General features: G+C 38.8%; 4 protein-coding genes across 5 annotated transcripts; 1 reads left to right on the top strand and 3 right to left on the bottom strand.

Moving 5' to 3' along the window:
- Positions 1–146: 146 nt before the first annotated feature.
- Positions 147–6177, bottom strand: zmynd10 (zinc finger, MYND-type containing 10). The gene is made up of 12 exons (XM_044349259.1): positions 5953–6177; positions 4189–4297; positions 3979–4095; positions 3841–3894; positions 3508–3660; positions 3308–3396; positions 2768–2862; positions 2459–2631; positions 1853–1978; positions 1651–1772; positions 1428–1553; positions 147–639 (listed from the first exon to the last, which is right to left on the bottom strand). The coding sequence occupies exons 1-12, from the start codon at positions 6039–6041 to the stop codon at positions 540–542; spliced, it is 1353 nt and encodes a 450-aa protein (XP_044205194.1). The 5' UTR covers positions 6042–6177; the 3' UTR covers positions 147–539.
- Positions 6178–7135: 958 nt separating this feature from the next.
- Positions 7136–11938, bottom strand: nprl2 (NPR2 like, GATOR1 complex subunit). The gene is made up of 11 exons (XM_044348894.1): positions 11564–11938; positions 10720–10811; positions 10414–10582; positions 10197–10305; positions 9261–9397; positions 8850–8947; positions 8499–8535; positions 8034–8127; positions 7773–7890; positions 7543–7685; positions 7136–7466 (listed from the first exon to the last, which is right to left on the bottom strand). Exons 1-11 carry the CDS (start codon positions 11642–11644, stop codon positions 7399–7401), a joined length of 1146 nt encoding a protein of 381 aa, XP_044204829.1. The 5' UTR covers positions 11645–11938; the 3' UTR covers positions 7136–7398.
- Positions 11939–12218: 280 nt separating this feature from the next.
- On the top strand, positions 12219–18824 carry hemk1 (HemK methyltransferase family member 1). 2 transcript variants are annotated; one of them, XM_044348895.1, is made up of 11 exons: positions 12230–12589; positions 13836–14009; positions 14106–14197; positions 14284–14377; positions 14480–14608; positions 15511–15575; positions 15709–15758; positions 15844–15949; positions 17562–17657; positions 17944–18054; positions 18276–18824. In XM_044348895.1, exons 1-11 carry the CDS (start codon positions 12527–12529, stop codon positions 18337–18339), a joined length of 1044 nt encoding a protein of 347 aa, XP_044204830.1. In that variant the 5' UTR covers positions 12230–12526; the 3' UTR covers positions 18340–18824. The 2 variants fall into 2 exon arrangements, with proteins under 2 accessions (XP_044204831.1, XP_044204830.1); XM_044348896.1 differs by lacking the exons at positions 15709–15758; positions 15844–15949 and having other exon boundaries at positions 12219–12589.
- Positions 18825–18965: 141 nt separating this feature from the next.
- Positions 18966–21311, bottom strand: cish (cytokine inducible SH2-containing protein). Its single transcript, XM_044348897.1, has 3 exons — positions 20944–21311; positions 20118–20281; positions 18966–19952 (listed from the first exon to the last, which is right to left on the bottom strand). Exons 1-3 carry the CDS (start codon positions 20961–20963, stop codon positions 19456–19458), a joined length of 681 nt encoding a protein of 226 aa, XP_044204832.1. The 5' UTR covers positions 20964–21311; the 3' UTR covers positions 18966–19455.
- Positions 21312–24329: the final 3018 nt, after the last annotated feature.

Genomic DNA, 24329 nt, shown 5'->3' with positions numbered 1-24329 from the left:
AACCAGAAGTCTGACTAGTTCCTGGCTACTGTAAGTGAGTCTAAATATGTATTTGACATCTGTAATACAGGTTTTGGACTCTCAACATGCAGAGAGTTCAGGGTTCTCGCTGATCCTAGAAGCAATGGGCAAGAAGACAAAGTAGAGCAAGTCATTAAAGCAATTTATTTGCTGCTGGTGTAATGAAGTGTGATGCACCTCCACGCCGTCACACACTGAGATCAAATAAGGAGTATAAAATCTCTTGACAGAGAAGGAACTGGAGAAAGCCTCCTGAGCTCTTTCATTAAAGACACTTGAATAAAACAGTAGACCAAAAGGCTAACATAGAAACAAACATAGGTTAAAACTTTATTACAGTATTTAAAAAATGGAAAAGCATAAACCAGTCCAGCATAAAAGAAAGAATCAGATCAAGAGTTCCTCTTAAAATGTAGAAGAATCTCACATATTGATCTGTTCTCTTCACATCTTGGTGACTCAGGAGTCTCATCTCCAGTCTGCCACCAGTCCATACAGGAGCTCCAGCAGTCTCTCTCTCATCTGTTGATGTGCAGGTCCCTCTGGATCTTCTCTGAGGCCTCTGTCATAAGCTGGCAGGCTTTCTTGTGTTTTGGCCAGTGCTTCACCTGACATTCTCTGCAAGAAACAAACAGATGAACAAGACTATCAGGAAAATATCAAACACTTAAGGTATGATATTAATATACAACAAAAATATGTATTATATTCACTATAATACACTTACTTAAGGCTGGTATCAATCAAAGTGGTGTAAACCAAACAACTAAACCGAGAACGTTTGGACAGGATGTGTGTAGTTTCAGTTCTAAACAGACTCGGTTCATTGGTGGTGTGAAAAAAACCCAGATAAACCAGTGAACTTTGTGATTTGAGCATAAATTCAAACCACTGTTAAAATCTATCTGCTGCTCATTGAAACTGTGAAGGATCTATATAAGGGATCTCTATAATTATGCAAGGTCACTTGGTCACCATGGTAACACCAATTCATTTTAGCAGACTGTTATGCTTGTGTCATACTCTGTAGTTTTCCTTCAGTGGAATTGTGACACAAAACCAAGACCTCTTTTTTTGTCCTGTCTCAACCAATCCATCATTATTTATGACACATAAGCTCCAGTTGTAGTTTCAACTAATAATGCTCATAATTAATTATTTCTTTGTGAGCTCTTTGTGACCACCAGAGAAGATAAATTAGTACATAAGGTGCAGTGGAGTGCTGCACGAGTTGCTGTCAGTCACAAGAATTTGATGAGAGTCACCAAAACTGTCCAATCAATGAGTTACATGTCAGTCAATATAACTTGATGTTTACACCTCATGGTTTGTTTATAATAAGTCAGAGTGAGCACAGATGAATTGAATTGAACTACAGGTTTGTGTCAAACTGACCAAAATCTTACCTGTGACAGTACCATTCTCCCTGACATCGAGAGCATCTCTTTGCAGCCTCTTTCCCACAGGATCCACACTTGGGCCTCTCTGGGATTAAACTCTCCATCACATCCAAGTTATAAGTCTGGGCCAGCCTGTTTAAAAATAAAACAATAATTATGCCAAGTCCCAAAGATAGTGTAGTTTACATGAGCCTTCAGTGCTCAGTTACACCTGTGTTTACGGTTTTACCTCTGCGCCTGTAGTCTGAGATCACTTTCAGATGGGTTGAAAGTTTCTTTGACTTGATACTTAGCTATTGCCTTCCACTTGCCAGAATTCTCACTCACAATGTTTTTCCACATTTCAGGGATCTATACATAAAGAAAAGCTGAGGGTAAATGCATGGGGACATACTGTTGTCTGGTATAAAGATATGTTGTTTTGAGTGTACCTGTTCCAAAATTAGCTCTTTTTTTGGAGGGGCAGGGTCAGTAACAGCAAGATGAGCCAGGAAACGCTGGAGTTCCACCAAGTTTGGCAGCTGATCAATCAACACCTCTGTCAAGAAACCCCGGAGCTTTGGCACATTCAGGATAAGCCCACAAATAATACATCAACAAGTATAAAAATATCAACTTCAACAGAATTATCTACCACGAGTGACACAGACTGTATAAAAAACTCACTGTGATTACAGGAGGATGCACAAGACTCTCTGGTTATATAATTAAAGCGACAGGAAGAGGATGAGAAAGCGTATAATAGGAGGAAACATCTTAGTCAAAACAACCTTAGAGACTGAATCTGTGTACTAACAGGAGAGGAGATCAGATATGATGTTGGTGGAAAATAGTCTGGCACTCAAGACACTTCCTGAGCTTCAATGTACAGCTTATACCCAGTAGCCACTTGGAGGAAGAAAAGGGGTCGATTGATAGAATTTAAAATCAGTTTACACATCCTAAGATAACAGCACAACCTAAACTCTCAACGTGAAGGAATGATGAAAATCACTGACAGCTGCAAGGAGTCAGTCAACATTTCATTTTTACTACACCTTTAGAAGCTGGCTCTTATTGAAACTGTTGAAGTCGTATTTCCTTTGGCAGTCTTCCTTCAGTAGCAGATTGTGAAGGGAAATCCAGACCTGCCCGTCTAGTTTTGTCATCTTTAAATGGTCCTCCACAGGAATCTTCTGCCATTTGCCATTTATGTACTTTTCTATCTCACCTACAACGGGAGGCAGAGGGCAACAAACTGAGCAGAGAGTCACTTATGAGGCAAAAATGTGTATTTTTAATAGATGAGGAATATAAGTAAATATAAGGATATATTTGATATGTAAGTGGTGTGATATACAGCATACCTGCTTTGCAGCGACTCCAAGGACAGCAGTCAATCAGCTGAACCAGTACACAGGGCATGTTATGGGTGCATAGCATGCGATTGATAACACTGATACTGCAAAGAAAAAAAAAGATAATCTTTTTCTGTCATCTGCAACAATTTCGATAATGAATTCATCTTTTAAGTCAATTTTACAGTAAAAACGCAGAACATTCTCTGGTTCCACCTTTTCTTATGTGACAATTTGCTGCATTTCTTTGTTATATAATTCTAATATAACTATATTTGGGTGTTGGTCGGGCAAAACAAGCGATTTGTGTATATCATCTTGGGCTCTGAGATGCATTTTTCACACATTTCTCACATTTTACAGAAAAAACAATGAATCAATTAATTGAAAAAACAGATAAATGAAAAATGTTGCAGCCCTAGTCAGCTGCATTTTCAGCATCTATAAAAATGCAAAGCTTTAAGTGTAAGTGCCTAAACTATATGAAGAACTCTCTGTATCTCTCATGTAAGCTGTTAAACTTACTGTCCAGTCCAGACAGTGTCATACCTGTCAGTGTGATCAGTGATGTAGCGCAGCACAGATACGGCCTTCAGGGTGATCTCAAACTCCAGAGCTGCACTCTGAATCTGCAACTCCTTCACCAAACGAAGATTTGAGTGATTCAATTTTAGTGAAAGGAAGACCCACCTGCAGTCTGAATCAAGTTTCAAACCAATAGAAGAACCATAAATCTCAGACTGTTTTACCTCTGTAGAGGATTCAACTGTTTTGCCTGTCAGGTTGTGTTGGTCATGAGTCATAGCGCCCTCCCTGGTGGTTTTACTGACCAGCAGGATGAGTTTGCGGTGGCAGTAATCCACCAAGTCCAGAACAGAGTCATCAGCTGCCTCACATGAGTCCTACACAACACACAGATCTCCTTAAAGACATCACATAAAGCTTTATTTATAGTTCAATAAGAACCAATTATAGAGAGAGATAACAGAGAGTCAAAACTGTCTTTCTGTCTGATCACAATAATGCTTAAACACATTTAAAAAATGCTCCAGATTAATATCAGAATTTGTGGACACACTGACCTTATGAAACATTATTGTTTCAAGTAGGTTTATGATTGTGGCTTCATGGTGGATCTAAGAGGGAGACATAAAAAGGACACATGAAATCAGTTATGAGCGTTTCAAGCTGATCATCATTTTAAATCTTGTTCCACTCACCACCATGTAAAGATGAAACGTGTTCTTTGGATTGAAGTCCTGCAGTTGACATAAAATGGGGAAAACTTTTTGCTTCCACACTTCAACTAAGATCATCTCGTGGACCAGGACAGGTATCTACAGAGGAGGTGGAAGAGAAAATGATGAATTAATGGTTGCCTGTTTAAATGTTTCTACCATGTATGCAGTATGCATTGAGGAAACACTCACCTTTCCGTATGACACCAAGAGCTCTTTGATGAACTCATCATGCATGGCAGAAGCATTCAGTATTGCTTGCATGTTAAGTTTCTCAATATACTCATGCTGTCTGAACCACCTGTCAACACACAAAGAGAAAAATAATGAAAAATCAACTGCAGTGTTAGGCTACACTTAATAAACAGCTACATTATGAACTGTTCAGACCTCTCAGGTTGTCTGGGACTGGTCTGTTTACTGTCCCTTAACACGGAGAAGCAGCACTCAGTTTCTATGCACCACATATCTGGAATAAACTCCCTGAAAACCTGAGGTCTGCTGCAACTCAAATTTATTTTACTGGTAAATTGAGGCTGAAAACTTTTGTGTTTGTCACTCCCTTATATTAAATTAGAGTTGGAGCTATTCATTCATATCTTAATCAATTATATCTTTTATGACTTATAAAAAGCACTTTAAATTCCTTTGTTTTTAAATGAGATATACAAATAAACTTATCTTGCTTTTAGAATAATAATATTCTTGAAATCACACTTCCAATTGCATACTTGCCTCTCTAAATGACAGAAAACTGCCTGTGTTTACAGGGCAGTAGCAGGTAATCTTGTTACATAAATTCAACAGACAGTTCTATTGTCAACAGAACCTTTAATCACAACAAGAAGACCTACAAACAAAACACACAAACATCTGCTTTGGACAAAAATAACAGGAACTCAAGACACATGACTTTCACCCAAGTGTGACTCCACACTTGACTTGGTTTGTGAAGACTTGAAACATTATTTGGAGTTTGATCGTGTGAAAATGTTACCATCCTATCAAAGGACGGTTTAAAACAACAGTCAGGAGGTCAAATGAACATTGAAATAGTTTTTTCTTGCCATAATCATTCTTCCTGTTCACACTGATAATTAGAAGATCCCCTCATAATGCACTGGCAATGTAAGTGATGGGGGGACAAAATCCGCAGTCCTCCTTCTGTTTAAAAATGTATTTAAAAGTTTATCTGAAGCTAATATGAAGCCTCAGCTATCCATATTAGTCAAATCAAGTAGATATCTTTCAACATTACAGTCTTTTTAGTGCCAAAGTCCCTCTTGTTGTTTCTATTCTTCCATTGCAGCTCAACAGAGAAACACTGTCTGAGGAAACACAAAGAGGGAATTTGATGCTAAAAAGACTGTAAATGTGGCAAATATCCACTTGATATGACTAACTCAGACTGCTGAAGTCTCATATAAGCTTCAGATTAACTTTTAAATGCATTTTTGCACAAAATGACAGTGTAGACACATTGGATTTTGGCCTCCATCACTTACATTGGAAGCACATTTGAAGGAGATCTTTTAACAGCCACTATGAACAGGAGGAATGATTACAGCTTTCAGTGTTCATATGGGCCCCTGACTATTGTTTTAAGACAGACTTGAAAAATTGTGAACCCATCCTTTAACTTAAAGATGTCTGGTAATAGTCAATGTTGTTTTTGTGTAAAAATGATATGAGATATTATTTAATTTCAGATTTTTAATTGGTAGGTGACCCATACATACAGTATTTGTTGTAGTAGCAGTTTTTTTTTTAAAGTTACTTCTTTTGCATATATTTAGCAGTACTTCTAATAAAGTACCTTTCTGAACTTAAGACTTTACGCTAAACGGAATAAGTTATAAGTAATAAGTTATAAGTTATAAGGTCATTTGTATCACTTATCTTAACTGACTTGCTGACGTTAACTAGCTAAATTAGCTGTCCATTGGTCCTTCTTACCTCGTAGAGCCCACTTCTTTGAGGGTGAAAGTTTCCAGACTTTGAATAAAACCCTCTGCTTCGACAGGTAAAAGTACTGACGTGTCCATTGTGTTGTAGGAGACTGCTAAACAACACAACAAGCAATCAAGTAAACTAAATAAATAAATTTCAGTTATCACTTCAGTGGAGCTGTTTCTGTAGCCTCTCGTCCTGTGGTTGTCATGGTTACCGTACACACAGAGCGCAGGCGCAGAGCTGTCTGTCGCCAGAGAGAGGCGGTAGACCCTCAGGTAAAACAAGGAACCTATCGTATACAGGCTCCTTGAGGTAAAACCATCGACTGTATATAAATATATTTGTCTTTATATACAGTCAGTGTGTAAAACCAACAAGCTCAACAACTAACTGAAAAGGAAGTATTATTAGCTAAATGTAACTAGTAATTAGTAAAGTACTCATCGCAGAAGATGGCCTCTGTGAGTATTATACGATTACATATTATTTTTACTGATGCAAATGCTATGCAGTAAAATTTACTATTGTAGTTAGTCGAGGTGGAACTTATTTTAACTGTCTCATATACTTGCTAGATAAATGTAGTGGAGTAAAAAGTACAATATCTCCCTCTTAATTGTAGACATGAAATTGAAATACTCGCAAAGGTACTTAAATTACAATCCATCACTGAAAATTTATGTTGACATTGTCTCACATTGGGGTTTCAACGTTGTCTAAAATATTTTTGACAACCTTAGATTTATTATATCTACTTGTTCCAGTGCTTCAAGCTTTTTTATGGGTGGAAAATGACATCAAATATAATATTTTAGAAGTTTTGAGCGTCATTTTCTGAACTGTTCCCCATGTCCCAGCCTCTTATTTAGTATTGTTGTATTCCATGAGATTTCCACTACAACTACAATTTAAAATAAGACTCTATGCATTTGAACACTTATTTTGTGTGGACAGGCCTGCCAAAGCTTCTGTGGCACTGCAGAGGTGAAGCAGAATCTGTAGCTCTAATCTGGATTATTATGTTGAGTAGAGTGGATGGGAATTCCCTGATGTCAGTATGTAGGTCATGTAATAGGAAATAGTTGAATTTGGGTAATTCCTACAGTTGAAACGATACAGACTATGACATCAACAATGAATCAACATGAAAAGACATCTTTTGCAGATTTAAGACAAACTATCACACTGTGGTATAATCTCTTTTATTAATCACATATTTTCTTTTGTACAATATTAATAAATATTACCTTCCTCACTTGACTTTAAACAGATGTGGATGACAATTATTGATGAAAAGGAAATTAAAAAAAACACTAACCTGACATAAAAATTACAAAAGACTATGAATGTTTTACGTTATTCCAACTCTATGAAGGCATCTTTGGTTGAGGCATCTTTATTTTACATTCAAACGGCTCCCTGCACCAGTCTGCATCAGTTCATGTGACATCACTTCCAGCAAACAACGATGTTGGGATCATTTTCCAAACGTTCATCCAGCTCCTGGTAGCTGATCCCTGTAAAATGAACACATTGTAAGCAGACTTGTTCACTACCATAAGTTACAGGCTAATGAGAGAGCCTAAAACCTGCCTGTTTTGCAGCAGATCTCATCATAACTATGACAACCGGTATAGAGTCGAGGCGGCCTGCTCCTTTCATCGCGAATCACCTTCACCGGATACTTCTGCAGCCGTCGAATGAGAGACTTCATCAGTCCAAACTGGATCAGCCTCCTGAAACACACATGTGAACCATGTCTGACCTGATTTTTTAAGAACCATAAAGTGCTTTTAGTAACTAATCAAGTGAGAGATGCTGACCTCTCATCAACTCTTTGAAGCTGCTGCGAGTAGCGAGAACAAAGGTCACGGACTGTGGTTCCTGGACTCAGACCACAGTACAGCTGGAACACGTCTCTCAGACTGGCGCGCTTCTGACCTGACGGCGACAGAAAAAAAAAAAACCTATGCAATAAATGTCAATGAAAGGACAAACAACACCTGCGTTTAACAATCATGACCTTTGTGATTGGATCACCCAAGACACATGTTGCTGCCAGGTGTGAACAGGGCCTTATTTACCCTGCTTAGTGACGTAGCTGAGGCACTCCTCCTGGATGGACTTGTCATCTATGAGGCTCTGGACTTTGGGGGTGGTGCAGTACACATTAGAGTACTGGAGGGAGGTAAAAAGACACAAGACAGTCAACAAACTAAAGTTACCCTTACATAGTTACGACAGATTATTGTGAACACTGGAAAAAAAAGGTAATATTTTGAGTTTGACGCTCCATTTCAGAAAACAGGAGAGAGCAGTCTGTCAGCTGTAATGTGTCAAAGGAAGTATGTGGATGACTTGAAGTTAGAGGTTTAACCAATAACAAGGTTTTTTTTTTTAAATATCAAGATTTTCTCTTGTAAAATAGTGACTTCTTCCTCATAAAATTAAGACTTAATTCTCAAAATACTAGTACTTTTTTTTGCAGTATTTTGATTTAATTCTCCACTATCTCCACTATCTTGTGCTGTGTGAGTTAAGTTTTGTACCTGGAATATTGACACCAAGGTCACAACACCGTAATACCTGTAAATGAAAAGGTGCAGTTGAATATATTTTGTGGGTTCATTTGGAAATAAAAGTCTTACCACACTGAAGTGCAACACACACCAGCTGCACTGTGAAGCACTTCCTGATCCAGGAAACAAATGCAATAAATTAGGAGCTTTCCTGAAGAGCTGACACGCATCAGTGCTGGGAAACAGAATAGTAGCTTATCCTGACACGTTGATGTGCATCAGGAAATCTTATTGTGCATAGAAACAATGCACGAGGGTGTTTTTGATGTGATTCAGACACCACTGGTGTGTGTTGTCTGTTATTTACTGAAATGTACTTACAGGAGATTCTGCACAGCAATACGAACAAGATTCAGCTCTACATCTGCTTCAGCAGAGATCTTCTGGATGTGTCTAAATCCATCAATATAGGGGAGGATCTGCAGTTAAAATACAGAAGAACATTGCTGGTTTATACTGAGGATTAATGAACCCCATCTAAATTATATGTGATAGAATCCTGTTCATCATTACATATCATATATTACAATACCACATTAGTGAATGAATGGCACCTTCTCTCACACAAATGTTTCCTTTCCATCCATAAAATAACAAACGTGACAGAGATATTCATATCACTTTGTGCATAGCTGATAACAGGCTCTTAATCGTTATCTTTCTCCTGGTGTTTCTTAGTATTTTGGCACATTTCTTATCATGTCACTTGATATCAGACACATGGAGGTGTACCTGTTGAGTGGTGAGATCCCACTGAGATTTGATAAAGTGGTCTTTGCACTGGGTGAAGACAGGCACATCGTACTCCTGGACAATCGGCGGATCCTTTCTCATCTGGATCAGCTTTAGGTGGATGGTGTTAGACTCATCTACAAACAGACACAGAACAGACAAAGATAGTGTGACTAGTATTTAAAAAAAACTATCTGAGAACTATTGCTGCTGCCATACAAAATGCCAAGACATACATTTCATTACTCAAAGCCACTACTGTGCTTAATCCACAAAAGATTTTAGACAAATCACAAGCAAATTAAAGCAATGACACTAACGTTAATGTCAAAAATGATACATTTTGGCAAGTGATGCCCTTCTAACTCTTTAAGAAGAGGTAAGGGTCTACTTTGTTAGATACCACACCCTCGATATTTTTGAGATTGTTCAGATATATCCCTCTCTAAAAATACATTGCAGCATATGTTGATTTTTCACAAAATATTTGAGTTTGAATGCTGTCTTTAAACAGCTGGAAAAATAACTCAACAAGAAAACTAACCTTCGCATCCCTGAAATACGACAGAACCTCATTTGTGTTTAATGAAAATGTGTTTTACAAATTTTAATATGTCTTCTCTCTTTGCAGCACACACTTTAAATAACTGTTCGCAAAGTGGTGCTGCTGTGTCAAGGTTTTCCCTTTTGACGCCAAACTATTGCCAAATTTCACCTTTTGGTCAGTGAGTTTAGGTGCCACATTTTCTCAAAATTAAATATAAACAGAATGAAGAAGAAAATGTTTTCTACTGACACTTTTTCATCCAGGGCTGTTTCCTGTGGCACACACGCGTAATTTACATTTTACCTCCACATTCAGTGACATTCAGTCACAATAAAGAGACAAATGCCTGTTTGCCACACATAAAACCAGAATATGAAATGAAATAATACCTATGGGTAAGGTGCAGGCTCCTGTGGCATTAAGCTCTTCTAACAAGGTCGACATAATGGGTAGAAGTTTCTGCTTGCTCTCCTCAGTGGATATGAATCCACTCTCCAGCTGCAACACAACAAAGAAAAAAGATGTAATATAATCTTATTGTAGGAGACAATACACATATAAAATATGTGATAAGTACATCACTGCAGAATGCAACTTTCCCTCTACCTCTAGAGTAGTGAGATACCCAGACAGCTTCTTGACAATTGGCTCGAGGGCACATGTGTTGGTTTGGGCATCACAAACAAGGCCAAGGTTGAACAGGAGGGCGTTTCGGCTATACTTTTTATGTTCGATGCACACAGGACACCCGATTAACTTTTTGCCCATGGCAGTGCTAAACAGCAATAAATAGGATAGATGATGTTAAGTTTGATAATGACAAGAAAGACGTTACCAAGAAAATGTAAAAACCCCCCCACTGATTTCAAGATATAAAAATGAATAAATCACAAGACTTAAAACATAACATACACTGTTATTAATTTATTTTGAAGCTCTGGCTTGGTAATGATGTAAACCTGGACCGTGTCAAAGAGCTCCCTTGAAATATATTCTTCTGGGACCTGTCAGGAGAGGACAAAAATACATCCTATAAGATAGACTAAGAACATTATGTGCAGTACTGTGCACCTCTAAACCACAAGAATATGTAGAGGGCTTAAATACCTGTTAACCATTAATAAGATCAATTATTCTAATATTAATGTCTTTATACATGCAGTCAAACACAAGGACAACTGTCCCACAACAAAATGTGCCACTACTGGAGTTTTAAGGTTACAATGCATTTTTTTCTAAGAATATGATCAACCGAAACACCTTTGGAGATCAATTTAAGTTTAGATTTAAAGGACTCAACAGTAAATAAATAAATAGCAAATTAACACAGCAACTGAAATAACTGAAAAGATTTCTAACATAAAGTGTGACTGAATTCCAAGAAAGACTTTAACTTCATTGTCAGAGGTGGGGATGCTGATTACTGTGATGTATTTTGGTAAAAAGTGAAGAAAAGACCTTTGGGATCAGCATAACTACTACATCAAATATGTGAAATATTCCTACCAATGGAGAAAACACTGTAAATCTACCTGAAAAAGTGTCCCATAAACCTGACTCATTTAAAAAAATAAGTGGATATTATACATGAATGTCCTTCTGTTTGAAGTTTCTGATACCAAATCATACGATTAGCATAACTTTACCATCATGATGAGGATAATAATGGCAGTGACTTTGGTTATGATTAATGATCAAATTACTGATATCTATTCATTTAAAAAATCTGTGATGTTGGACTCATTTGCATACTTACTTGATACGTTATTTTTGGTCCCAGAGTTGGGTGAAACTCACTGAAGAATATACACTCTATTCGTGTGTTCATGCCCATCATAGACCTGTTTTTGAGGGTTTGAGTCTCCTGTGTGTCTTCCCTGTCTGTGCTAGCCGCCAAAGCTAGCTGCTAGCTTGCAGCTTTAATGTTAAACGACGTGCTAGCGACGCCGTGTGAAATACTTTTAGCACTTTTTATGTCTAAATAACGTCCGAACAATTGTGCTACAACTGCACTTTGCTAAAGTTTCATCTGTTAAATTGAAAAACTACCCGATAACTCTCCAATACTCGTCACATCCAACACACCACACTGGGGAATAACAACAATGATGCCTTCAGGTGCTCCTCGTAAACTACTAATGCCAATGACGGCCGTTGTAAACACTATGTAGACAGTGGGAACACATTGAAATAATTTTAAGCCAAATGTAATCTTTTATTAACGTATTTAATGCATCTGCAATTGCGTCGTACAGTGGAAACGTATCCTCTTGCTATTTTGAGGTAGATACAGAAAGTAACGCTTATTTTTTTCAGCTTTATTATCAGCTTCTCACTTGGTTTACATTATCTCGGCTATCCTAACGTTAAGATTTTTTTAAAGTTAATTGTTTACAGTGTTAATCGCCACTTTACTGTTTTTGTTTGAGTGCTTCACAGTTGAATATTTTCGACTGTACATAAAGGCAACATTGTTCACTACAGTCAGTGCTGCGCAGTCTGCGACGCATGTGGACACGTTTCTCACCACCGGCGTACCGTGTGAAGAAACTATCACCAACAACCTCAAATAACGTACCAGGAAATGTTGTTAAAATTACATAGTGGGCGATAAAAGTGACCTTTAAATTGTACAGATAGGTCAACAGAGTGCTGTGAGGGTGCAGCTGATGCGTATACACGCTGTGTAAACAATGATCAGGGTCTGTTTAGAGTAACCATGTGGAGAAGATCGCTGCGCGCAGGCTACAGATGTTTTGGACGCAGGAGTGTTGGGCCAAAGGTAAGCGGTTCAGTTGATCTTTGTACAGGTGCAATAGGATGCTAAATAGACAGTGGAGCGAACCTGCTTTGCACTGACATACATGTTTATTGTAGTGAAGTAGTATGAGCATAAAGAAAGGACAAATTAACACGGGTTTGATGATAAATGAAAAATAACTAGCAGTACTAAATTATTAGTACTAGCAGCAAGTACAGTTTGTAACTGTAGCGGTTGAACCACTTAACTTACTAACTGGTGCACATGTAAGTACAAGAATAATGCCTCATTTATTTACATTGCAAGTTGTCTCACTACTGGGTCAGTGGCAGCATTGATTTTGAACAAAAGCCAAGATTTAAGGGACAAACATTGGATCAAATCTGTGCACATTTAACACTAGAGATACCTGGATCACTGATTTCATCACCAGGGTTGGAGCAAAAAATAAAAATGTAAATAGGCATGCATATGAGAGGAAATAAGATATTTATTCATGCAAAACGAAGTGATTAGTATATATAGTATGTTACAAAATCAGATGGGCTTCACAAGTTTTCAAATAGACCAAAATTATGCCTTAAACCTATTTATTTTGACCAATACTCAAAAAAGAAGCAGTTACAATAAAAAGTTCTTACATTGAAGAAGCTGTAAGCCGCAAATTAACTCACTTAAGTGTATTAAAAGATTCCAAAAATGATCATTGATTGAAACAATATCAAGTTTTTTTTACACGCATGACATACCAAATATTATAAACACCTCTCTATATCATGCAGTTCTCCATTGGATTGCATTAGATTGTGTATTTAATTAACTGGTAACTGTGTACAGTTTAGATTAGATTAGACGGCTTCATTAATCCTCAAAGAGGAAATTTATTTGCCACCAAGTGAACTCATACAGACAGCAAACAACAAAGACATTGCATTCACAGTACACAACAAATAAATAACACCATAAAAAGCTATTTGAGTCATGATTACTAGCTGAACCAAACAGTATAGACGTTGCAGTCAAAGCTTGATCAAGCTGATGATCATGAATCATCGAGGAAGATCCCTTGTTCGTCAATAAGAAGTGATTCAAGCTGACAATACATTGTGGGTGAGATATGTATCTTGAGTGTAAGTCAATCAGTGGTGTCTGAGCACTTCCCCTCAGGAAGTGCTGGTTAGGGATATCAACAAATTAGGCCACTGTTGGGATGCATGATCATTTTTAATTTGTGCTAATTAGAAACTCTTAAATCCAATGCTTTTAGGGATTTTGGGGCTCCCATGCAGTGCGTGCATGCAGCGCTCCAGCCTTCCCTGCAGGCAGGATCACAGCACTTCAGGCAGTGGACTTATGGAAGAGACACTTTGAGGAGAAAGGTGTCACTGAGCCCGACCACTCCAGCCAGTACATCATTGCTCATCTGCTCGGAGCTAAAACTGTGAGACATTTTGCTAAGCTCACTCTATGTTGCCAGAAATAATGTCCTAAAACACGCATGCACATTTAAAAGCATGTCTCTCTGTACCTCTTTCAGATAGAAATTCTTGAACAGAAGAAGTTAACAGAGTTTCTTAGCCAAGAAAAAATAGAGCAGATATGGAAGCTCTGCACTAGACGCCTCTCCAGGTAATTAAGTTTCTACATAAACTTCCGTATAAGCATGTATTCAGGTGTTATTTTTTAACTTTTAGTAATTCATATGTTTGGTGTAGAATGCCTGTGCAGTATGTGATTGAGGAGTGGGACTTCAGAGATCTGACATTGAAGATGAGACCTCCTGTCTTCATACCAAGACCTGAAACAGAGGTTTGGAGAGGACAAAAACAGGCCACACAAGCAAACAATGTACAGTGAAATTCCAGTTATCACACATAACCAGAGCTGTGTTTTCTCTGTTTGTTGGTGCAGGAGTTGGTCGAACTTGTGCTGTCCGATCTGCAGATGAAGCAAACGGATGGAGACGTCCAGCATACGTGCTTGGAAGTGGGATGTGGCTCTGGTGCCATTTCTCTCAGTCTGCTGTATAGTCTACCTCAGGTTAGGTTTGTATTCACTGTAGGCAACAGATTCATTTTTTTAGTGTATAGTAATAAGTAATGATTAGTCGATTAACAGATCAATAGATAAAAATGTATCTGTTACAATTCCAATAATTAAGTAACTGTTGTGGTCAATATCAAGTATTGAAAAAATCTCTGCACACTTGAAAGTGTGGAAACTTGAATATAAATTTAAAACTCTCACTAACTTTCTTGCTTACTGTTGGTATATTTTTTACGTTTTGGCACCACAATAGTACTTTACATATATATAGATGCTGGGTAAATGAGCAAATCAGAGGACCACAAAAATTTGATTAATTAGAGAATGAAACGCCTTAAGAAATCACACACATTGCTATCTAGATAATTAAATTTAGAACGCATGTTTTCATTATTCTATCAAAAGGAAAATTACAAAGGTCATTCACTAATTGACCTAATTTTTGTGGTCCTCTGATTGGATAATCTACCCAGCATGAATATGGAACGATTGTGGTGCTTGTTCATATACTACCTGCCGAAGGTCGTGTTAGAGCTGAAACATTTAGTTGATTAATTAATTGGTTGAGTTTCAATTCTCATACATTTTATTGACAAAACAAATAATCGATTAATCGAGAAAATAATTGGGAAATTAATCTGTAATGAAAATAACTGGTAGCTGCATCCCCAGGTTATGTAGAGCAAAAAGGTGTGTATGAATATTTCAGCAGTAAGCGAGCCAGTGTGCAGTCCACATGATTACTTACTTTATAGTATCATGTCATAATTTTAGCCATGTCTGCATAGTTTTTATGTCTCCACTATTAACAGAATGTGAAGTAATAAAAATGTCATGGAGACAAATGGTAGTTGAACCCAAAGAGTAAACAGCAGGTGATTTCTATGTTTGTTTAGCTTACAGTCATTGCCTTGGATCAAAGCCAGGATGCGGTGGATTTAACAAGAGAGAATGCGTTAAGGTAATTATTCCATATCACATTGTAAATATTCTTTACCTTTATTGCATGTAAGTTAAAGACTAAGAATGAATGCTTTTTTAAATCAGGTTGTACACAATATGCACAAATACTGATAAAGGATTTTCTTCTACAGGTTGGGACTTCAGGACAGATTACAGATTCATCATACCGATGTCTTAAAAGGTGAAAGTGAACGCAGTGTAAATGCTGTATTGTTGAATAACACACCTAAACACATTGCTGATGAAAATGTTTTGTGTTTTGTCAGATGCAGAAACTGTGTTGAGCCTCTGCAACCCTGTTTCAGTTTTGGTCAGTAACCCTCCGTATCTGTTCTCAGAGGATATGACGTCACTGGAACCTGAAATTTTATGGTGACTAAGACTGGTAATTGGTAGTAATTTAGAAACACTTTATTTCAGCCTATTTACCATTAACAAACAGTTTAGAAACACTGAAATGGTTTATAACACACTGTAACAAACTCTAAAGCAGTTGTAAGAAAAATAAGGGCATTTTAAAAGTGTTTATTAAAATATTTAATGTAAAGCTTCTATAACTGAGGGTATAAACAGTTAATGAATCATTGTATAACATTGCTGTAGTCATATTTAATGATATATTATTACACACATGAACATATCCTTGCATATCCTTACAAAATGCCCTTATATCTGCATATAAGTGGCATTATACAGCCCTACAAAGGCAGATATTAATTACAGAAAAGCTGAAGTTGAGAATAAAGGGTTTAATGTTTTCGGGCTAACTGGGTAACAGATGGATAGGATGTAATGTATTTTTATTTTACAACAAAAAAGCACTGATATCAACTATGTATGACCTTAAAACTGCATGCTGCCTTTGATAAAAAAAAAAAAAAGGGAATATGGTGCAATAACAGTGTACCAGTACAATATGTACCAATAAATACATGTAGATGCCCCATAATAGAATAGGTGCCTGGTAGTAAAACATATTTACAGTATAAATTCTCAATTAAAATTCCTCCCAAACACCAGATTGTTATACTGTACCCTCTAACATTAGAATATAGGTAGGCTGTTAGTATACCTACAGTATAAATTCCCAGATTGTTATTCCCTTATTCCCTAACTTCATATCTTGCCTTGACTCACACCTGCATCAGTACGTACTGTATTGCTACACAGCCACTACAGAAAATTACATTGTAAATTGGGAAGAATCCTGCTCTACTTTGTGGGTCATTATCTAAAGTGAAAAAATAGTTTCTTTCAGCTTTCCATCCACTGTGTGTTAATGGAAAATCAATATAATAAATTAATTTGCAATTGAATACATTTAAATATGTATTTTTAAAAGTAGTTTAACTGCCCAACTCCACTGGAGTCAAAAGCTGAGATAGCACAATGCTACTCTGCTAAACTAGGCAGTTACTTGACCGGATTTAGATACTACCTTATTTATGTTATGATAAACTAAATAACCAAGATGTTAGTCAATCAAAATTAATATATTTCAACAACAGGATGCAGCAAGATTGGGGGAAGGGGAAAGGGGGGGGGGGGGGGGGGCTTTAACATTAACTGGGTTTAGCTCTCTTGGTTTTTAGCTGTATTTTGTTGTAACATGCTGTTTTCATTCAGATTATACAAAAAAAAATACATATTAAACATATCAACAAGTGAAATTATGGACTTGACTAAATTGACTTGACTAAATATGTAGTTACTGCATTTCATCTTTGTAGGACAGTATAGTGTGTTATAATGTGCAGTATTAACAGTATGAACTGTTTATATACTGCTTATAAATGCTAAAATGAAATTGTATGTATTAAATCTGATGTTTCTTTCACATTAACCAAAAGATAAAGTCTGAAAATGCCTTAAATTTAAAAACCTTTATTTGCGCCAGTGCATTAAGCGTCCATATAATTGTATTCTTTTTAAACACGTGAGATTGAGTGGATGTATTTGAGTGAAATCTGTCTGCTTCTCCCAGGTTTGAAGACCACACTGCTTTAGATGGAGGCAAAGATGGCTTGAAAGTGATCAAACAGATTTTGACGTTGGCTCCACAGATTCTATCAAATTATGGGTAAGGAGCCCCGCTGCCCGGCACAAGCGAGCACACACACAGACAAATGCACCTGGGTTTAATTCCTAACAGCGGCAGCGGCGGCGGCTTGTCACAAGAACAGCATGTTCTGAAAAACACATGTATCGTGTTGCCTCTTTAATGAGTTAAGCTTTTTAAGAGACTTCCAGTGAATACAGTTCCAGACATGTGCCACTGCGCTCCTCTCAGGGCTAATTCTGATAATCCTGTCCTGTTGATAATTACATTTTAATCAATTTTGTGTTCTTTTTCTTGTGAATAACAGTCGTGTTTACTTGGAGGTGGACCCCAAACACCCCCCGCTCATTCGACAGTGGGTGGAGGTAAATGTGGAAGAGCTGCATTATGTGGAGACACGACACGACATCACCGGCAGGTCTGTCCAAAGAATCTCTCAGCCTTTATGTCCGACACCACAGCATCATTAAATCATTCTGCCATCATGCTGTGACTTTATGCTGAAGTGTAGTCAGTACTGTAGGCCCATCAGAGTCTATTTGACTTAAAGTAAAAAGCTGCACCGACAAAATCTTAACTCAATTAAAAAATTAAGCTCTGTGCTTCCTTCTATGACACTGATTTGTTTTTGTTTCTTAGGCCACGATTCTGCATCCTTCAGAAAAAGAAGTCAAACAAGGACCACGAGCTGGATCTGGATTGAGAAACTGAGATCCTATTACGCTGGCTTTAGTCCAGGTCACCATAGCCTCTGCTCCCCTACCCCCACTGAGCTGCCAAGCATGCATTCGCACTGATTTAATCACTCTAAATTCACACTTTGTAGAAGCTCAAATGATTTTCATGTCACTGTTGCACTTTCAATCTGTTAACATTTGTGATTACATCCTGCGCCACAATAAATATGTGTGCGAGATGGCACAAAAGCAGCTCAAAGCTGAAGGTAATTACCAAGGCTTTTCTTAGAACCCTCCCTCTCAGAATCTCACCCTCCTCCCAGGAAGCATTCAGTAGTTCTGTGAATCCGCTGATGAATGGTCCTCCCCTTCGCTTGTCCACGCGCTGACTCAGATGCAAGCTGTACGCATTGTTGAGCAAAAACACACAATGTGGCCTTTACCTCCTCACACAATCTGCGTCTCACACACTTAAAGCTCAAAGGCCACAAAGTCTTTGTGTTTCAAAGGTGATTGAAGGCAAAAAATATTTCGTAACAAATGTCACAAGAGCAGTCATCATGTGGTGATGATCACAGTATTTCTCTATAACCGGTGAGTAATACTGGCATTTTAAGCAATACAAGAGAAAAGGATGATAAAGACAGCAAGGTTAGACTCCAAATGGTTACTTTAATAGAAAAAATGTACACATGTAAAAGGTAGAAAAAATGCTTTACTGAGAAAAATAAAATGGCGCAAAAGATGTCTCAATGGAATCAGTGTACTTCTCAGGAACAGTATGTACATCCAGAACTGATGAGGGTAAAGCAGACGTGGACAATTTCCACATCTATCATGAAATAAGTGATTACAGTACTGAGGTTTGCTCGCATGTCATCTTTTTCGAGGGTGCTTCACAGCCCAGTCCTTGACAGATTAAGTCTGAAACCAGACGCGTCAGTATCAACTGAATTTGTACATATTTCGTCAGCAAAAACATGACCCTGTGTCCAGTATTTTTGTGACTGGCCTCCAACGTCTGGAGCAGCAATGTCATTTACAGGCACAAAGGACCCGTTTTGACAGTTTTTTTTTTTCCTTTAAGTATACTTCAGCATACTTAAGCAGATTCAGCCAGAGTAAGAGAGTTCAGGGATTCCTCATACCTTGAAGGGATAGTCCTGTATGAAGCGCAGGAGAGGCCTCGGGAGTGGTAGCTGGTCAGGACAGTCAGAGTGCCTGTTAATGACGAGACGTGTGAGATGCTGTAACGAGGGGAGGCCCTGGGGCTTGTACACAGCCCGCTTCAGTTTCAATACCACAGATGTCTCCTGAATTGTCTGCAGAGAGGGTTTGGAAGGGGCCTCCTCCTCCACCTTCCCCTCCTCTGCTTTCCTCTGTGGTCCCATGTAGTGCTGCACCAGGCTGGGCACGTTGGGGAAGGATGACAGGTTGGGTCTGGCCGGGGAGCTGGAGTCGAGCAAAAACCGGGCACCGCTGTACTGGATCCGTATACTTGTGGGACCACGTGCGGTCCTGACCGAGAGGGTCAGCATGTACAGAGGGTGGCTGCTGTCCCGTACCAGAAAAGCTCCTTCAGATGCCTCTTGAAGAGCAGCATGGGCCTGTGCTGCAGTAATAGCTCCCCAGTACCATCCTACACACACAAATTCATAAGTATTAGTCACTCAGAAGATTTCAATGTTTTTTTTTCCATGTTGCTTGATGTTTATTTAGCAGTTAAGTCCAAAAACCAAATCTCTTACAGCAGAGGACTGAAATGTGCCCTGGAAAGGCTTGTGCAAATGTGTGCATACTGTACCTGAATTTTCTAGATAGCAGAAGTTGCTTGCAATCGCTCGCAGGTCTTTTGTAGGGTCCCATAGCGGAGGGGTGCTTTGAAGGCAAGGGGTAGGAGGCACAGTCCCTGCCCGCATGCCCCGTGGGGCTTCAGTGGATGGAACAGCGGGCAGAAGAGCTCTAGGACTGGAATTAAAATGGAAGATAGATATGGTTTAACATGCATAAATAAACACCATAAATAGTCATTCTGCTTCTCCACATTTGTTCATGAATAAAAATAATGTATTATTTATAGTTCATTGTCTATTGCTTCATAATTATAGCAAATAGAGAAGTATATTAATAAGAAGGAGACATACACTACAGTCAAATCACTGTCCAGTATTATCTTAACAACCAGAAAATATGTGAATATTCAGTATGATTTATTATTCATGATTTAAAATCACTTTTAATCTGATCTTGGTCTTTAATTCCTGTTTTGTGACACATTTTGTGTTTATCTGATCTATTTGTTACTGCTGCGTATCTTGACCAGGACACTCTTTAAAAACATTTAAAATCTCAATCAGGCTTTCTTGGTTAAATAAAAATGAATACATATACTGTATCATTACTACAAACTGTATTAATACGTTTCTAATAAAGGTCATTTTATTTTTTTTATAATTAGTTAATGTAATTCGGACTCATTGTTCCCTCTCTGAGGATTTGTTTAATGTAGTTTAGTTCTCTTACTTTATAACTTAACCTTAATTAAGAGTACACTTCTTTTACGAATGGATTTATTTGCCGATATGTTCTTTACAGACAACTGAAGAGAAAACAGAAACAAGTCTACTCACCCTGGTACACAAAGAATCATGCTATTTCTTGAATCCTCTGGACTAAAATCCAGCCAGTAATTCTTCCTCCGAAAACAGCGAAAACCGATAAAAACGGAGTTTATGTCTACGAAAAAACACTTCTACGAAGAATAAGCTTTAACATCGGGTTTTTTTTTGGTATGAATAGTCCTATTATACGCGATATAAAGACACGAAGAGCCTCGCGTTACCAACCAGAGTCTGGTCCTGCAGTTTATATAACACTAACAATTTATAATCTAAAGATTTTTTAAAAAACTGGATTAATTTAAAACATGAACTCTCTAGCTGCGCTTTGGAGTGTGTTGTCACCAGAATGGGATCCAAATGTGTGAAGGACAGAGTGTAAAGGCTTGGCTTTTAAAATTTACCGTTTCCTAGAAGTCTATTCTGAGAACTCTTCACAGCACCGGCGGCTCTGACGTCACGCCGGCCGCACCAACTCCTATTCCGCATCAACCGCCGCCGGTCGCACCGCGCTGCGACAACTCGGATACGAAAGGACGAGTTTTTAACAGGTGAAACGGGTTGTTTTTATGGTGACTTTTCGGAGTAAAAGCGCCCTAGCCTCGTTATTATTATTTTTTTTTATGTGTCGTGTTTTTGTGGTTCATCTCTACCCCCCCAACCCCCCTCCGTTTCACCCGGCGGCTTCTGCCTTCGCTGAACCGGCGCTCGCTCCCAGGAATCGCGCGGCAGCTTCTCCCTATCCGCTTTCCAGGAATAATCGCAGGGTTTGACTCCGCCCCACCGGGCGGCCCTGACAGAGCCTTCATTCTGGGAATTCACCGCCTCAACATTAAAGATAATAGGAATGCACACAGGCAATTTCCAGTAATATAGATTTCCCTCGATCCTGGTTCTCGGAGGTTTGTCGGAGTAATTAGCCACGCTCGAGAAAACAAGTTGTTATTGTGACAATAAACTAAAAAATGGGTTAACTCTACTGTTAGGCCAGATAACATTTTGCTCACGGTTGGTTCCACTTTTTCTAAGTGTCTTTTTGTATTGGATTAGGGTTGATTTGTCAAACCGGGTGATTGCAGTAGGCTAGTTTCCTATAATGTTGACAATGTAAAGTGTGCGTTTCTCATTTAATTTCTCCTGATATTTCTTTTCTAGGGAATCTATCTAGGAAATCCTTGCTTCCACATCAGCCTGCCTCTTTCTCCTGCATGATAGCTTATCACAGTTGCCAGAATAAAGGTTTCTGAGTGCAGTTCTGATGCTCGATTTTTTTTTCTCTTTCTTTCTTTCTTTTTTTTTTTTTTTTTTTTTTTTTACCACAATCTGAGGAACATCCTGTTCAAGACAAACGTTTTGAAAATATTTATTCCAACAATAGTCGGAGCCATCACACACACATGTGGTAGGTTGGAATCAAAGCAACACATGAAACTATTTTGTATCATAATCATAGCCATGTCCACTAGAGCGTGTTGATACTGAATAGCTGAGTCTCAAGTTTTTCCAAGAAATCCTGAAATGAGCTTTTTTCTGAGAAGTCTTGTGGACTTTATCTATCCCTGTTGGATGCGGTTGAACAATTATGTACTCTAGTTCAGGAAGAAAAAAGGACACCGCAATCATCTTTGTGAAGTATACTTTTATTTATTATTAATCTTGTAGACTACACACTTTTATCTGTGGCAGCTGGTGAAAATTTATTTTTTTGGGAGGGGGGGGGGAGGGGACTTTTTCTGTGGGGGAGTAACAAACAAGTAATGTAAGATCCATTTGAATTTGAATAATAAATGTGTCTGTATGTAGCTCAGTCTGACCACATGGGTGTAGTATAGGTTCTGTTCATGTGGTTATAGGCAGCACAGCAACAGGTGTTTTAAATGAACAGACAATCAGAGTATGACCCTGTAGGTGATGGGGATCACACGGTTCTTACCGTAATCCAGCTTTGTCTCAAACTCAGCATCAAACAAGACCTCATAAGCAGTAAAGTACTGTTTTTGTAAATATTCAATCCCTGCAATAAATGGGAACATCACCCCAAAGAACACTTGTTGACATTGTTTATTTTAAGTGGATATGCGTCGACAACATTCCTCAAGCAAACATTAAGTGACTAATTAAGTTCGTTTTTCGGATAGTCACTACAAGTAATGTCAGTAATGCAGGAACACAAGACTGAACGTACAGTAACTGTAAAAAGCCATTTGACAGATGTGTTATAACCACGTATCACCAGTAGGGTATGCTGAAGCAATAGTAGTTACCTGGATGTAACTCCAGTTCTTTGAGTTCTGCCCTCTAATGGGCTTTGCTATTGGTTTACCCTTCAATGCTCCGCCTTGGCACCTGAGAAAGATCTCTGCACTCACCGCCCAATCAGGAGGTAGCAAACACTCGCCATCCTCCCACTATGAAACCCCAGCATACTCACTGCTCATCTCCCTTCGAAACTCTGCAACAAAAATAAGATGTACCAGCTGGGCCTGTAGTTAGAGGGCTCCATGCGTACTCATTGAATTAGAGTCACATCCTGGTAACTACTATTTCTATTTTGTACGTGCTCTGCCCTCTAACGGGCTTCACCACTGGTTTTCACCAAAGGCGAAGGCTGTTAGGGATGAGATGTACTCCCAGCTGGGCCCGAACTGAACACTAATCCGGACCCAGCCACAAACTGGCAAAAGACAAAGAAAAAATAGCAGTGAGTCTGACAATTGATTACCAAACTGCAAAGAGAGAAAGACAAGCTGGAAAAAAAGAAAAGGTATCAGTCGCTCGCACAGGGCACAGGGTATGAAGGTGCTCTTCCTCCCTGTTAGCGTGAGGAGAGTTATCTTAGGCAGATAACCCTCGACCTGAACAAGGTGTTGATGACCTTGGGCCGGAAGGACAGGTTTGGGTGTAACTTCAATCTTATCCTGATGGGCATGCATGAGGGACACACATATAAGGCACAGAGGTCCCCCGCCCTCTTCGCTGAAGTGAGAGCAAAGAGTTGCAGTGTTTTGATAAACAGCACATCCAGGTCGACCTGCTCCAGTGGCTCAAAAGGTGGCCCTGACAGACGGTCCAGAACTGTCTCAAGGTCCCACTGAGGAACAAGGCGATGGGTAGAGGGCCTCTGGGTCTGTGGGCCCCCTGTAGGAAGCATTTCACAACTGGATGGCCTCTGGTTGTGAAACAGTCAAAGCCATCATGGCCCAGCGTAATCGCTGCTGCAAACACCCCCAAGATGGATGCCGCACGACCTCCGTCAAACAGGCTCTTCAGAAAATCCAGAATACTGGGGGCACGGACACGTATTGAGAGCCTTAGTCTCATGCCAGCCTGCAAACACCTGCCAGCATGCTCTATAAGCCCTACAGGTGGAAGAGGCACCTGCATTTTGAATTGTGCCT

The sequence above is a fragment of the Thunnus albacares genome, chromosome 4 (genome assembly GCF_914725855.1).
Source record: "Thunnus albacares chromosome 4, fThuAlb1.1, whole genome shotgun sequence".
Lineage (NCBI taxonomy): Eukaryota > Metazoa > Chordata > Actinopteri > Scombriformes > Scombridae > Thunnus > Thunnus albacares.
Note: the sequence above shows the minus strand (reverse complement) of the source record. Positions and strands in the feature narration are given on the sequence as shown.

Bases quoted from the DNA above. Each gene is read 5' to 3' on its own strand.
- hemk1 (XM_044348895.1), top strand. From the start codon at position 12,527: ATGTGGAGAAGATCGCTGCGCGCAGGCTACAGATGTTTTGGACGCAGG. The intron at 14,010-14,105 runs GTGAGACATTTT...TACCTCTTTCAG, and splicing joins ATCTGCTCGGAGCTAAAACT to ATAGAAATTCTTGAACAGAA. The intron at 15,950-17,561 runs GTGACTAAGACT...TGCTTCTCCCAG, and splicing joins CTGGAACCTGAAATTTTATG to GTTTGAAGACCACACTGCTT.
- cish (XM_044348897.1), bottom strand. From the start codon at position 20,963: ATGATTCTTTGTGTACCAGG. The intron at 20,282-20,943 runs GTGAGTAGACTT...TTTTAATTCCAG, and splicing joins ATGATTCTTTGTGTACCAGG to TCCTAGAGCTCTTCTGCCCG. The intron at 19,953-20,117 runs GTACAGTATGCA...TTGTGTGTGTAG, and splicing joins CTGCTATCTAGAAAATTCAG to GATGGTACTGGGGAGCTATT.
- nprl2 (XM_044348894.1), bottom strand. From the start codon at position 11,644: ATGATGGGCATGAACACACGAATAGAGTGTATATTCTTCAGTGAGTTT. The intron at 8,536-8,849 runs GTAAGTACATTT...TTTCATTTACAG, and splicing joins ATTGCTGTGCAGAATCTCCT to GTATTACGGTGTTGTGACCT. The intron at 7,891-8,033 runs GTAAATAAGGCC...TGTCGCCGTCAG, and splicing joins CAGCTACGTCACTAAGCAGG to GTCAGAAGCGCGCCAGTCTG.
- zmynd10 (XM_044349259.1), bottom strand. From the start codon at position 6,041: ATGGACACGTCAGTACTTTTACCTGTCGAAGCAGAGGGTTTTATTCAA. The intron at 4,096-4,188 runs GTGAGTGTTTCC...CCTCCTCTGTAG, and splicing joins TCTTGGTGTCATACGGAAAG to ATACCTGTCCTGGTCCACGA. The intron at 1,773-1,852 runs GTACACTCAAAA...CTTTATGTATAG, and splicing joins AAGAGCTAATTTTGGAACAG to ATCCCTGAAATGTGGAAAAA.